General features: G+C 38.9%; 1 protein-coding gene across 7 annotated transcripts in view; it reads left to right on the forward strand.

Annotated features, from left to right (window-relative positions):
- The first annotated feature begins 558 nt into the window (after positions 1–558).
- Positions 559–13,248, forward strand: part of cdc42bpb (CDC42 binding protein kinase beta (DMPK-like)) — an 84,792-nt gene continuing 72,102 nt past the window's right edge. For 6 of the 7 annotated variants that reach the window (XM_057352310.1, XM_057352311.1, XM_057352317.1 and 3 more), the window contains exon 1: positions 559–1,369. In XM_057352310.1, the coding sequence (XP_057208293.1) occupies positions 1,195–1,369 (175 nt within the window). In that variant the 5' untranslated portion in view covers positions 559–1,194. The remainder of the gene's footprint in view (positions 1,370–13,248) is intronic. The other variant, XM_057352318.1, reaches the window with a different exon arrangement.

A 13,248-nucleotide genomic window follows, 5' to 3' on the forward strand; every position in this document is an offset into this window, starting at 1 on the left:
TTGCGTTTTGCAATGCTTTGTTTTTATCCTTTATCCTGAGACAGATGTAATTCCAGATATGTTTTAAAACAGCTTTGTTATGAGCTTGTTGCAGTTCTGATAAAATCTTCATTCCTAATTCCAGATATCAGCATATATCTCATGCCTCAAGATCAATTTACTGAATGAAAACCGAAAATACTTTTGAAACGGAAGATTACTGAGATGTCTGTATATTACAATTATTACATATAATTATCGTTTAATTTTATATATTAAGATTGCAATAACTTTGCTCAAAACTGCAATTACACAGACAAAAACTGCAATTCGAGTAATTTGTAAATTCTCCTCAATGATTTGCCTATGTGATCAGTTTCATGTAGTATTTCACATGACAAACTCAAGCACACACATGTACATAGATGAAGTCTGACAATGAGATGATCTTTCAGTGTATCCAAGCTCCTGATGAGGTCAGCGCAAGCTTGCTCCCGGTGTCAATCACACAATGACGTCATATATCCCAACGCTTCCGGTGCGAGTGGGCGGGGCTTTGCTATCCCCGGGTCTGGAATCCTGATTCTTCGTTCGTTCGGTAGCGCAGAACGATGGCTGAACACGAATGCAGCCATATTCGGCTTCACTGAGAGCCACACCGGCTAGCACGCCAGGTTTCTCCTACTTTTTTGATAAAGCACCCACTCCCAGTTTTGGGGTGCTCATTTGTGTAGGTTAAAGGTGTCTAATTCTTCATTAGGAAGTTTATTATTGGAGATTTCCAGCCGATCGGAATGAGCGTCCGGTCATCCTGAGATTCGACGGGAGAAAAAGCCCCGACACATCAAGCAAAGTGGAGAAAGTAATGTTACAGATTTGTCGGGATTAAGGCGAATGGAGCCGACAGGGCCCCGAGACTGAGGAGGGGGTGGAAACTGTGGACACCAGAGCACAACAGCGGGGTCGAGCGCCTTAGATCATCGTTTATCTGAGCACTATGTTGGGCACATTTTGCTAGCTGGCTAGCTGGATGGCTGGCTAGCAGTTGGAGTCTGGGACTTCAGAGCTCCACAGAAATCAATCACGCCATAAATACGGTTTCTGTTTGTTGCTCTGCGGGCGCACGATAATCTCCGTTGTATTACATTTGAACATCGTTACTTTTAATCGTTTCTGGATCTGGGAGTGGTGGTCGGGCCGCAAAATTGGTAGAAAATGTCTGCAAAGGTGCGCCTGAAGAAGTTGGAGCAGTTGCTGCTGGATGGCCATCAGAAGAACGAGAAGTCGCTAAGTGTGGAGACGCTGCTGGATATTCTCATATGTTTATACAACGAGTGCAGCAACTCTCCCCTAAAACGGGAAAAACACGTGACTGAGTTTTTGGAATGGGGTAAGTTTTACTATTTGAGCATATTTAATTAATAAATACTGGGCGTCCCTGTAAGACATGTTTGTCAGAATGACTGGCATGATGTTGTCTTGGGATTCTTGGCCTGGTAGATGGAACAATACTTCATGTCATGTGGTAACGCAGCGTCAATACCCTTCAGCAGATATTGATATGTTTCTAGAGAGATGCACTTCACCAATGTGAGGTTAACAACGCGTTTTAATTGTGACTGTTTCAGTTGTAAGTTTTTAAAGGGCATTTACTTAATGAATGTCTCCTGTAATCTTCAAGTGTGTTTGAACAGACACTTGTGTAGGGCTATGTTCCCCATGTCAAAAATATCAACATGGGTGTAATTCATGTTTGCTTATTTTGGTAAAGTCACCAGTAAATGCATTCGAATATGGTATATAACCAACAGGTTCTTGTAAATCTAAAACAAAGATTTGGATACATGTATGTAACATTTGCATGAGGGTAAAGCTGTTACTGTAGCTCAATTGGTAGAGCATTGCATTAGTGGCACAAAATCATGGATTTGACAGAGAACACACAAACTGACCAAAAAAGTATACCTTAAACCTATTATCCTATCCTTCATTTAAGGTGATCATCTCTTAAATTAGTAGATTCAGATTAAAGTGTAAACCGGAGAGAAACAGGAACTAAGGTGGGAAGTCCTTTTGTCCGACCCTTCCTGGTCGCATTGGTTGCGGTTTGGCCAGCATAGTTACTGGATTCAGTCCTGAGTGTTTGGTTGACGTCAGTAATGAGATTACACCCCAGTGTGTCTGCTCCTCTAAAACTGCCACTGTCCTCGAGAAACCCGTCACGAGCAGGTGCCACCTCACATCCATCCCATCACTGTGAGTGAGCTGTAGTATGACCCGCTTTCCAGTCGTAAACTGTTCAGTCTTACTACAGTGTTGGTAGGCCACACGCTCTCTTATGATTGTGGATGTTAATGATTATCATGTATGTACTGGTTAAACACAGCTCTAAGTGCTCTATTGGCAGGGTGGTTGCTCTTTCTTTATAAGTGTCTCTTAAGCATAGATCTTTAAATTACTTTTCAGCAAGCATTTCAGGCGTTCCATAGTTTAATTTCATCTGGCCACCAGATGCCAACTAATTTTGCAAAAGCCATATTCAGTTTTTAGTTATAAGCACATTTTGTCTCTAAGATCCCTAGTATGAGTTTTACACCTCATTATCGCCGACATACATATTGACCATGACACATACTGGTATTGACTGTATCCGTTAGTTCACAGTCCATTTCGTCTCGCTAGGGCAGTTTTCCAAGTTCTGCGAGGACGAGCTCAGACTGGAGAAATTCCTGGATGGTGTTGCACAAGAAATGCTAATGAATCTGAATTAGTGTTGTTGTGCATGAATCCATTTTGTTATCCGTAGGAGCATAACAGGAAGTCAAGCTCGGCTAGTTATGAATTTATTACTTTATATCTCCAAATAAGTTAGCGACCTCTTGCAAGAAGCAAAACGCTTATTAATCGTTGCAGTTTTGTTCTTATTTTGCCAGTTTAAGGGACGTGTCTGCTTTTTTGGTTTATTTAAATAGCCAGTAGGACCTCAAAGCCGTAAGCTACTTGTTAGTCTAATGCAGTTTTGTTATTGGTGGAGGGGCATTCTCATTCTAGGAAGCATTTGATTGGACAAAAATCTGTTTTGTACAGTACTTCAAGGTTCTTCTTGAAAGAGACTTTGAATGTGTTTAGGGGTTAGTGATGTAATAAAAAAAACCTATACCTTATATAAAGGAGTTATTGATGACGATATATACTTTCATTTAGTTGTATAATAAGCTCCGCCTCCTGCTTGGGATTTGTTTGATGTGCGTTTTTGTCCTTCTGCAAGATTCATCACTTCTGCGACACTCGATCTTAGGTGCAGGAGACAAGACTAGTAAGGTTGCCACACCCACTCGTTTACATACTGCCATGTACATGGAATAGAGACATCTGTTGTGATTTACATATTATACCTTTATACCGTCTGCCTTACACGCGACGCGCCTTTATAAAAACACATTTGTCAACATTTTGGATTACAAGCATATAATTTGCCTCAAAGCTAACATGAGACTTTAATATTGATTTCCTCAGGTTTTCAAAAGATCCCACTGAGTCCTATTCGTGTGAACTCATAGATGTGGCATAACGGTAGGGCTTAAACGATTCCTCGAGTAATTCGAATACAAAAAATCATTGAGGCAATTTTTGTTGCCTCGAAGCTTTGTTTAATCCATTTAACTACAGTACATACTGAGCACGGACCATTATTACTAACGCACAGCCCACTAAACTCTGTTCATGTTACAGGGCTCTTAAGTCTCACGCATTCACCATGAGACACACGCATTTTAGTCTGTTCACACGCTCACACGTATTTCTCATGCTGATAAATAAGTGATTAGCTTATTGAAATGGTGAACTGCTATTTTACTTAGTTTTAGTCTATTTTGCGAGTGAAACTTGTTTTCCGGCTGCATTGAGTCCATAAAACTAGATTCAGACTAGTGGATGACAAATCCTGTTATTTACACATGCCATCTTGCTATTCTGCGTGTCTGAGTGAATGAACTTTCCACAGTTTAACGTGCTACATGTTTGTCTGTGTCTGCGCTTTATGAGGACATGAACACATGAACTTCATCTCCAGAGTTGCTCTGAGAGTTTATTTCAGAACATTTTACTGAGTGAAGCAAACACACTAAAAAATAAGCGTCTTCCGACGACCTGCCAAAATAAAAGTCCGGTTAACTCTGTATTTTTATGTGGACAAATATATTACTATTTAATAGTAAAAAAAGAAACTAAAACTAATTTAGATAAACTAAATTCATCATGCATAAGCTGAAGTTAGCTGTTTACCTTTGAAATTATTATTTCTATATTTTATTAATGTTTCTTATTTATACATTTGTATTAGGCCTATAATGCATTTTGAATATAATATGGCAATTTAATGTACTAAATGAGTTTAGTTTTCACAGATATTAATGTGTGCAATTTCAGCAATAAATATGTAAATTTTTCTAAAAAGGAAACAAATTAGTTGTTCATTTTAAGAGACTTGTCTTATTTTCTCTTGTATATTTAGAGTTGCTCTTTAATAAAGAAAAAGTACTTATTATCCGAATACCCGATTAATCGATGGAAAATCAGTTGAATACTCGATTACTAAAATAATCGATAGCTGCAGCCCTACATAACGGTATGAGCTGGCTTGCCAAGTTCAGTGGGCGATAGAGTGAGCAGTATGCAGGTGTTTATGCCTGACTTCCTCCATGACAGCAGACTGAAGACTAATTCAAAGAGAGGATTAAGCCGAATAAACACAACGGCCAGTATTTACCCTTCTTGGCAGGTTTTGACGTGAGCGCTCAATGTTGTCACAGTTGCTAGATGCACAGACTTGCACCACTCCGACTAGTTTATATGCAATTTGATATTTCGTATTGTATTTGGCAGCATTGTTACAAGTGAAAGACATATGCTTGGGGCACTTTAATCTATTGTGTCTATTTGGACAGATTTTGCTATAGCGACTAGCCACTTTTGTGGAGTGTTCACAGGGAAGGACACAACAGCGAATGTTCAATGTTGTGTTATGATGTTTTGCTAAAGGCCAAGTAACCACGCCACGCTCCACCCTGTATAGAATAGGCAGGGCTTTTTGGAGTCCCCATATCCACCCATCTGCCTTCAGCAGATGCTTTTATCCAAAAGAACATGTTTAAAGGGATAGTTCACACAAAATGTATTTTTTCACCTTTATGTCATTTCAAATCCGTATGAGTTTCTTCTGCAGAACACAAGCAAAGATGTTTGGAAGAATGTTGGTAACCAAACAATATTGTTCTCCATTGATTTGCATTATATGAACACAAAATCATGTCTATATATTGAGAAACATCTAGGGATGCACCGATACCAGTATCGGTATCAGCCCAATACCAAGCTCATGTACTCCTACTCGTAATGACACAGCGATACCAAAGACCGCTACCTCACGTGATATACATAGAGCCGTATGTTTTCCGCAATGCGGTTTGCGGAAAACACGGACAGAAACGAGGAATTCAGGCATAAAAAACAGAATTTGCTGTGCAACACGGAATGACACGGAATCTGGCAAATGTATTATTTCCTAACAAGAAATTAGCGCTTAACAGCTAACGAAATATTCAGATGCTGTTTAAATATGTATTTTGCTTGTTTTGCGTTACCGTGTGTGAAAGGGTGGTGCGGTTGCGTGTACTGAAAGCATTGTACTTGTGGAGCTTTCAGCGCCAGCGTTTCACTGCACGAGGACACGAATACATAAACAAACACCATTTGCGGCAATCCGTCAAAATAAAAGTCCGGTTAACTTGAACAAGTTCATAATTCACTCACATTTTACCTCACCATCCCCCTTGGAATTTTTATAATTCGACCACAGAGTATTTTGTTTACTTTAGTAAACTGAAGTAAATGTGCTAGTACAATTTTGCTACTTGTCATAAAAAATAGAACTTAAATTTAAGTAGACTTAAACAAAAGAAAAAAAGAAAATGTGGCAGTAAGATACTGGTTTATTAACATAATTGTACATTATACAGGCATCGGTAGGGCTCGACATTAACGCCTGTCTGCTTGTCCGGGAGGAGTGAATGTTTTGTATGGGCAAGTGAGAGAGAATTTTACTTGCTCGACAGGACAAGTTGGAAAAAAAAAACAGTGCGACATATGTAGAATAATAAGAGTATGTGCATTAGAGAGAGCTGCATGTTTGTGTGAAGTGCGTTTGTCGTGGTTGTGCTTGTGCTTGTGCTTGTTCGTGTGTGACAATAATCAATGGCGCACAGCACTGAGTCCATGCGGACACGGAATCCTGTTATTTAAATGTCATCTGGCTGTTCTGCGTGTCTGAGTGAATTATGTGCACAGTTTAACATACAACATGAGTGATAGTCGAGGATTTATCTGCGTCTGCTCTGTATGAGGACATGAACACATGAACTTCATCTCCAGAGTTGCTCTGAGAGTTTATTTTTCGTTTTACTGTTTGAGTGAAGCTATCTGCAAACACACAAAAACTCAAGTGTCTTCCCGAAGACCCGTCAAAATAAAAGTCTCGTTAAATTGAACACTCTGACAAAAAATGCTGTAGTGCCCTTGTAGTAAATTGATAAACACTGTATACTATAGTAAAGTTCAAAAACAATATAGTAAGAATTTTTACTGCAGTTTACTATAGTAAATACTTTAGTATACTACAGTAATTTATGTGGACAAATATACCACTATTGTATAGTAAAAAAGGAAAAACACAGAACTTAGAAATATTAAAACAAATTTAGGTAATCTAAAAATGATATGGCCCTAATTTATCCATCTGTATGTAACATGAATGTCTTTTGGCAGTATCTGCCTATTCATGATGAACTACATTTGCACATTTCTGCCTGTGCTACCAAACTTTAAACCTCTCTAGCACCAGTGTTATGTGCAAAAAAAGTTAACTTACAGCCTTAACACTAATAATAATTACTGCTTGCCTTTGGTTTATAGCAGTCAAAGAGAGTAGGCCTATAACCAAATTCAGGCGGCCAAAGCAGACACTAGTTAAAATGCTTAGAAGCAAATTTGACCAATCTAAATCCGAAACAATTATATTGATTATATTATATTATAATTCAAATGAAATATATTTTTTTTATTTTTGGGTAAGTAATTTTTGTACTCGGACAAGTGAATGACAAATTTACTTGTCCTAAGGACAACCACATGACAATGCTTAATGTCAAGCCCTGCACGGTTATAGGTATCGGTATCGGTGAGTACCAGAAAAAAATATCAGTACTCGTACTTGATCTTTAAAAATGGTATCGGTGCATCCCTAGAAAAATCTTCTGCCCTAATGAAATATAAATGCAATCGAACTTATGACCTTTCCATTGCTAGCCATGCCCTATCAGTCACACCCAGATTTTCGTTTGTACACAAGCTGCAATGTACCATATACAGTTCACGCTACTATCCTAACAAAGCTGCAAAGCAGGTTATGCTTCTCTATTGTGTTTAAGCCCTTTAAAGTAGGGAGTAAGGCTGCGCAAACACTACCTGCCTTCCCAGCTGGCATTTGCACTTGAGATCAGCGCTGTTCATCAGTGCCAGCCTCAAACACCATAGCTGCCTCTAGTCAAGCCTTCTGTGCTGCAGCAGGGGTGTTAAACTGAGGATTCTGCCCTCTTGAGCTTCCTCCGTACCGCTTGATTTCAAAAGAAGGTTCTTAAAAGAATGTGATGAAAAACCTTGACCTTGTGATGTAGAATCTTCATTTTGGGCTGCACACAGCGCACTTGTGTTTGTTTACACCAGTCGGGCATTACATTCTCACTGGTGGGAGATGCTGTTTGACTAGCCTACTTTTGCAGCAATAATAACTAATACCAGCAAACTAGGGCTGCATAGTTAAATGGAGTCGAGATTGCTGTTATGTCAACTGCCAACTGTTGTGTAGTGCTTTGTGTTTCGATTAATACCTCCCCTTTATAGTCTGAATACGTAGACATATATAAGTAAGGACTTCATAGATCCTCCTCTTAAGCACATCTTGTATTAATCTATAGTGGACATGTGTACATTGTGACTGTAGAGTAACTGTCAAAGTAACTAGTAGCATGTCTGGGTTTTATGAAATGCAGATGGTCCTGATCTTGTTGGACCCATATAAGAAACCATCTTTAATGATGGCTTATCACAGGCAGTTTCTGCCAATCTCATATTAATCTTGAGTGACTATACAGTAGGGGTGTGATGAGACGCTTATCCCACGAGACGAGACACGAGATTGGGTTCACGAGAATGACACAAGACGAGATTTTTAGACTTTTTTAAAGAAATCCTCAATGATGAAATATATAGGGAAAACTAGTCTTTTATTCACCTTAAAATAACAAAATGCTAAGAATGTATTCATTATAAAATCAAATTGTACTTTATGAAACAAATTAAATTTCTTTTTTAATGAATTATATTACGCAGTAATAAACAATATGTAAATACTGCAAAATGTTTTGCCACAAACTCAACTGACAGGCAGTAATTGCACAAAAAATATGCTTTGTTTTCTTAACAGGCACAACTTTTAGTAAAGAGCTGTGGCTGTTTTCTCTACATGCTTTTGCATGGTGCTCAACTGCTCGTGTTAGCAGAGGTGGCCATATCACAATGTAAATCCTCCTTCCTCCACTGACTGATGCCTCATGGCCTTCAGAGAAACAGTTAAAACTACATAAACACATCATGTTTTATGCTTACATTGCACAGATATGTGCAATAAGAGACAGATGATCTGTTTTTGAAGAGGATTGCCGGTGAATATATTTAAAATAACGTAATGTGAACTTGCAATTTCTATACTGTACTTGTGGTACAGTCAGCTCAGATGTTGATCAGTCGCGCGCTGCGAGCTCCCAAAGTGCTGCTGGTAGCGTGAACAGCCGTAAACACTCATGCTTGTGCACGAGGCGCTGCAGACGCGAGAGAAAGTTTAGACTTCTTTAACAACTGAATAGCAAGCGAAGGTAAATTGCATACATAATATTTAAGCAAATAAATAGAGAACAGGGCTCGAAATTAACTTTTTTTCTTTTGAAGCACTGGTGCTCCCAACTTCAAGAGTTAAGGTCTTTGCACATACAGTCCGAAATTTTCGTATGCGTTTTTTCGTATTTGTCTCTCGTTTGTACAGTGTCTCTGAATTGTTATAAAAGGCCACTCAAAATGCTTGATACGGATGCGAAAATGCAGAAAATCGAACCCGGTCCGAATTTTTTTATGACGGACGAAAATATCGGAGGCAGTGTGTAAATGTGATTGACACAACGTGAGGTCGTATTTATTTTTTAACGTGCGGAAATTTCGGACGCAAATTTCGGACTCAATGTGCAATGGGCTTTAGTTGCATCCACCCAAAAATTAATAGTTGAATAGTTGAAAACAAAATAGTAACAATTGTATTAAAACATGCATGTGATGTCTGTTGTGTTTTACATAGTCACAATGGCTTCATGATTTCCTGAAATCATATTTTTTAATCATAAAACAAAGGCTTAAATTAGATATGTGAGAGGAAAGCGATCACATAGAGAAACAGTTCAAACTAAAAACACATCATAGTATATGCTTATATTGAGCAGATATGAGGGGAACACGATCGTTTTTTGAAAATGTTTGTTTGTGAGTATATTTAATATAACGTAATGTGAACTTGCAATTGTTACACTTGTGCTGCTGTTCAGCTGCGAGGTGCGTGCTCCCATTGCGACGGGAAAGAAATATGTAACGTTACTGCTCATGCACGAGACGCACGCAAACATCCAAACGCCTCCGTTTAGCGCATGTTTATACAGAAAAATTATGATAAAGTAGTGCCGCGGCATAGAAAGACTCATTCTGAATTTCTGTGTGAATGGCCGGTCACAGTGCAACAGTGTAAAGGGACCCCACTGAAACAGTGTCGCGCTGCGCCGCGTTCCGCACATTGTTTATGCGACATACACCGGTAATGCGGTATATTAAAAATTCATATCATAACAAAAATACCCACCGGTATTCGATACGAACCGGTATATCGCCCAGCACTATTGGATGCCAGGGCCAGTCACTGTTGCCCACAGTCCGCACATACATTGTGCAGTAGCGTGTTCTGTACAGTAATGAAAACAGGTCACATCACAACAAAATGTGCACTCGCACAAATGCTCCCAAATATATTTTTAGGTCACACAGGTTAAATTTAGGGAACGTATGCGATGAAATTGAGAGCATTTTAAAGCCCATCATGCCAATTGCGTGAGGATATTGTGTTCTCATATCGGGTCTCGTCACACCCCTACTATACAGTAGTATTGCATATGTCGTGTCTTCGATAAGTATTTGGTTTTATCAAATTTATAAAAGAGAGATACAGCTGTACGCACTGGAGGCACTGGAGGTGGGACTAGTGTGGAGAGTGGGATGTAACTACAACACGAGCAAGCAACACATCATCACATCATCCCTTCGTGTTTTGTACATTATGCATGTACACGCCGATTGCCACCAAAACACAGACATATGACTTAGTTTGACTTGCCGCGTGCAGTTCATGTCCGGCATCTTTTAGCACTGGGACTGTGCGATCTATCAGTTTCAGACGATCTCCAAATCCAGTGTTATATCCACCATTTATATAACATCCATCACTGAAATGCCGTGAACAAACAGACACACCTAAACTTCACTATCGCAAGAGTAACGAGCTGCAGCGCAGCCCATCTTGACGCAGTGCAGATAATCTTTATGGTAAGTGGGTCTCGCTCGTCGGTTGGCTCGTGGGCGGGCTCTTTCTTTTGCTTTGCCATGCTTTTCCGGGAGAATGTCCATTGGATCCCTGTGACGACACAATTTGATTAAAGGAATAGTTCACCCAAAAATAATAATTCTGTCATTATTTACTGACCATCTTGTTATTTCAAATCTGTATGTCTTTCTTTCTTATGCAGAACACAAAAGAAGATATTTTGAAGAATGTTGGTAACCCAACAATGGCGGTACCCATTGACTTGAATTGGTTTTGTGTCTATACAATAGAAGTGAATGGGTACTGCCGTTGTTCATTTACCAACATTCTTCAAATTGTTCAAAATATCTTCTTTTGTATTCTGCAGAAAAAAGTAATACATAAAATGACTAGATATTGAGTAAATAATGACAGAATTTTCATTTTGGGGTGAACTATCCCTTTAATGTACCATACATGGACTACTGTTTTCTCTAATAGTTTACATTGTAAACAAATGACTAAAGTGGTGTGTCGAAACAGAAACAAGAAGCTGCTACTGTGCCAGAGAAAAAGGGAAAATTTGTAGGGTCGGCAATGTAAGCTTGGATTGAACAGAGTAAGCTCAAGTTTTGGCCGTGTCCTCTTTTAATACGCCAGTGCGCTTTGCAGCTCTGCAACTCTTTAAGTCTCGCACCTGCTGAGGTTTTTTGTTTGTCTCATTTTCAGGACATTCCTGGTTGTAGTTCTGACATGCACACACTGTTTTAAAGGCCTTGCCAAGCATTTCTTTTTTGCCTGTAGGATATGTTAAATAACATTATCATCCTCATTAATGGAAACATCTTTAAGCTGAACTATAAAGTTTTTTGAGAACGTTCTGGGTTGCCTAATTTGAAACCTCATAATGTCGTGCAATAAACTGCTGCTCAGCACAGCAAGATCAGGAATTATATGCTAATTAGCCATAGTAAACAATTCAACGTTTTAGACGGTTAATTTTATAGTTTACGCACTGTTCTAGCCTCTTCAGTCTTGTGACTGAAAGAGTTTCTGGTTTGCACACACACTAACGGCATTTTAAAGCAACAAAACTATTAAAAGTCGTTCATTTTTATTAAAAGTTCAGTTGAGGGATTGTTGATGATGCATCAAAGTGGAGCACAAGTCAACTGTACGCGAATGCAAAGTTATGTGCAGTAGTGTTACTGGAATTACACGATACTGTAATTTCTAACTTCGATTCAATACTTAAAAAAATATTAATATTTGATACCACAGGGAAAACTGCCATAAAAATAAGGCCCTCAATTTTTTAAATTTTATTTAAAGTTAAATTGGACAAGACTAGACAATGAGGTATATTTTTACATTATTTATTAATTGTTAATCTAATGTTAATTTTACTAATACATTTACTATTTAAAATCAAAGTTGTATGAGATGAGTGGATGAAATCATTGATGAGCGCACATAAAGACAGAAACGCGTGCATTAAACAGAACTGTTTGCGGAGACTCTATACTAACATAAGCAATGTTTAACCAGGGCAAATGAAACGAGTGGATGAAATTATTGATCAGCGCACATGCATAGATCGCTATGGTAAACATGGGAAGCGTAAACGAGTGTGTGTCAGCATCGCTCGACGCATGCGTGTTCTGACCACACAGGCTCTACCTCAGAACCAGCATACGTCGAGCGATGCTGACACCGGATGCACTGTCGTGTGGCTCTCGGGAACGCGCGCTGGAAACTAACACTCAAATCAGGAAGTTTTTGAATATAGTCGTTAGTTTTGTTTGTTTGCGCACAAAAAGTATCCTCATTACATTATATTAATTAATACTGAACCACCGGAGTCGCATGGACTATTTTACGATGTCTTTACGCACTTTCAGCACTTTGAAGTTTGGTTGCAATCTATGGAGGAGTCAGAAAGCTTCCAAAATTACCTTAATTTGTGTTCTGGGGATAAACGGAGGTCCTAGAGATGTTAAACTACTTGAGGGTGAGTAATTAATGTCAGAATTTTCATCTTCGGGCAGAGTTCCCCTTTAACTGCCGCAAACGAGTCAAGTCTGTGTGAGAAGGCGGGGCTGTGTTGTCACTGCGTTCACGTGCAATGTGTGTCAACTCACTGTCGGAAAAAAGAGAGACAGCGTGAACAGCTGGTATCGATACGTGGGACATGCGTATTGGAACCGTTTTAGATTTTTCAGTATCTATATGTATTGAAATATCGATATTTTTGACAACACTAATGTGCAGATATTGAAGCTAGTAAGACAAATCGTCACTTAAAATCCAAAGAAGAGAGTAAATGGATTCACAGTCCAGTTTCATAATGTTTGTAGGAACGCAGTGTCCTTGTCTGTTTAACAAAACAAAAAAAACATCGAAAGTGATTTCTCAAGATGCTCCTAAATTCTAAGGCCTTGTTCACACTTGACTTCTTTTTTGACAAGAAAAAGTTGACAATGGCACTTTTTTATTAAAAAAAAAAAGCTCGCAGCGTTGTGGATACAAATAGCAGCCGGCAA

Source organism: Triplophysa rosa, linkage group LG15, assembly GCF_024868665.1.
Source record: "Triplophysa rosa linkage group LG15, Trosa_1v2, whole genome shotgun sequence".
Lineage (NCBI taxonomy): Eukaryota > Metazoa > Chordata > Actinopteri > Cypriniformes > Nemacheilidae > Triplophysa > Triplophysa rosa.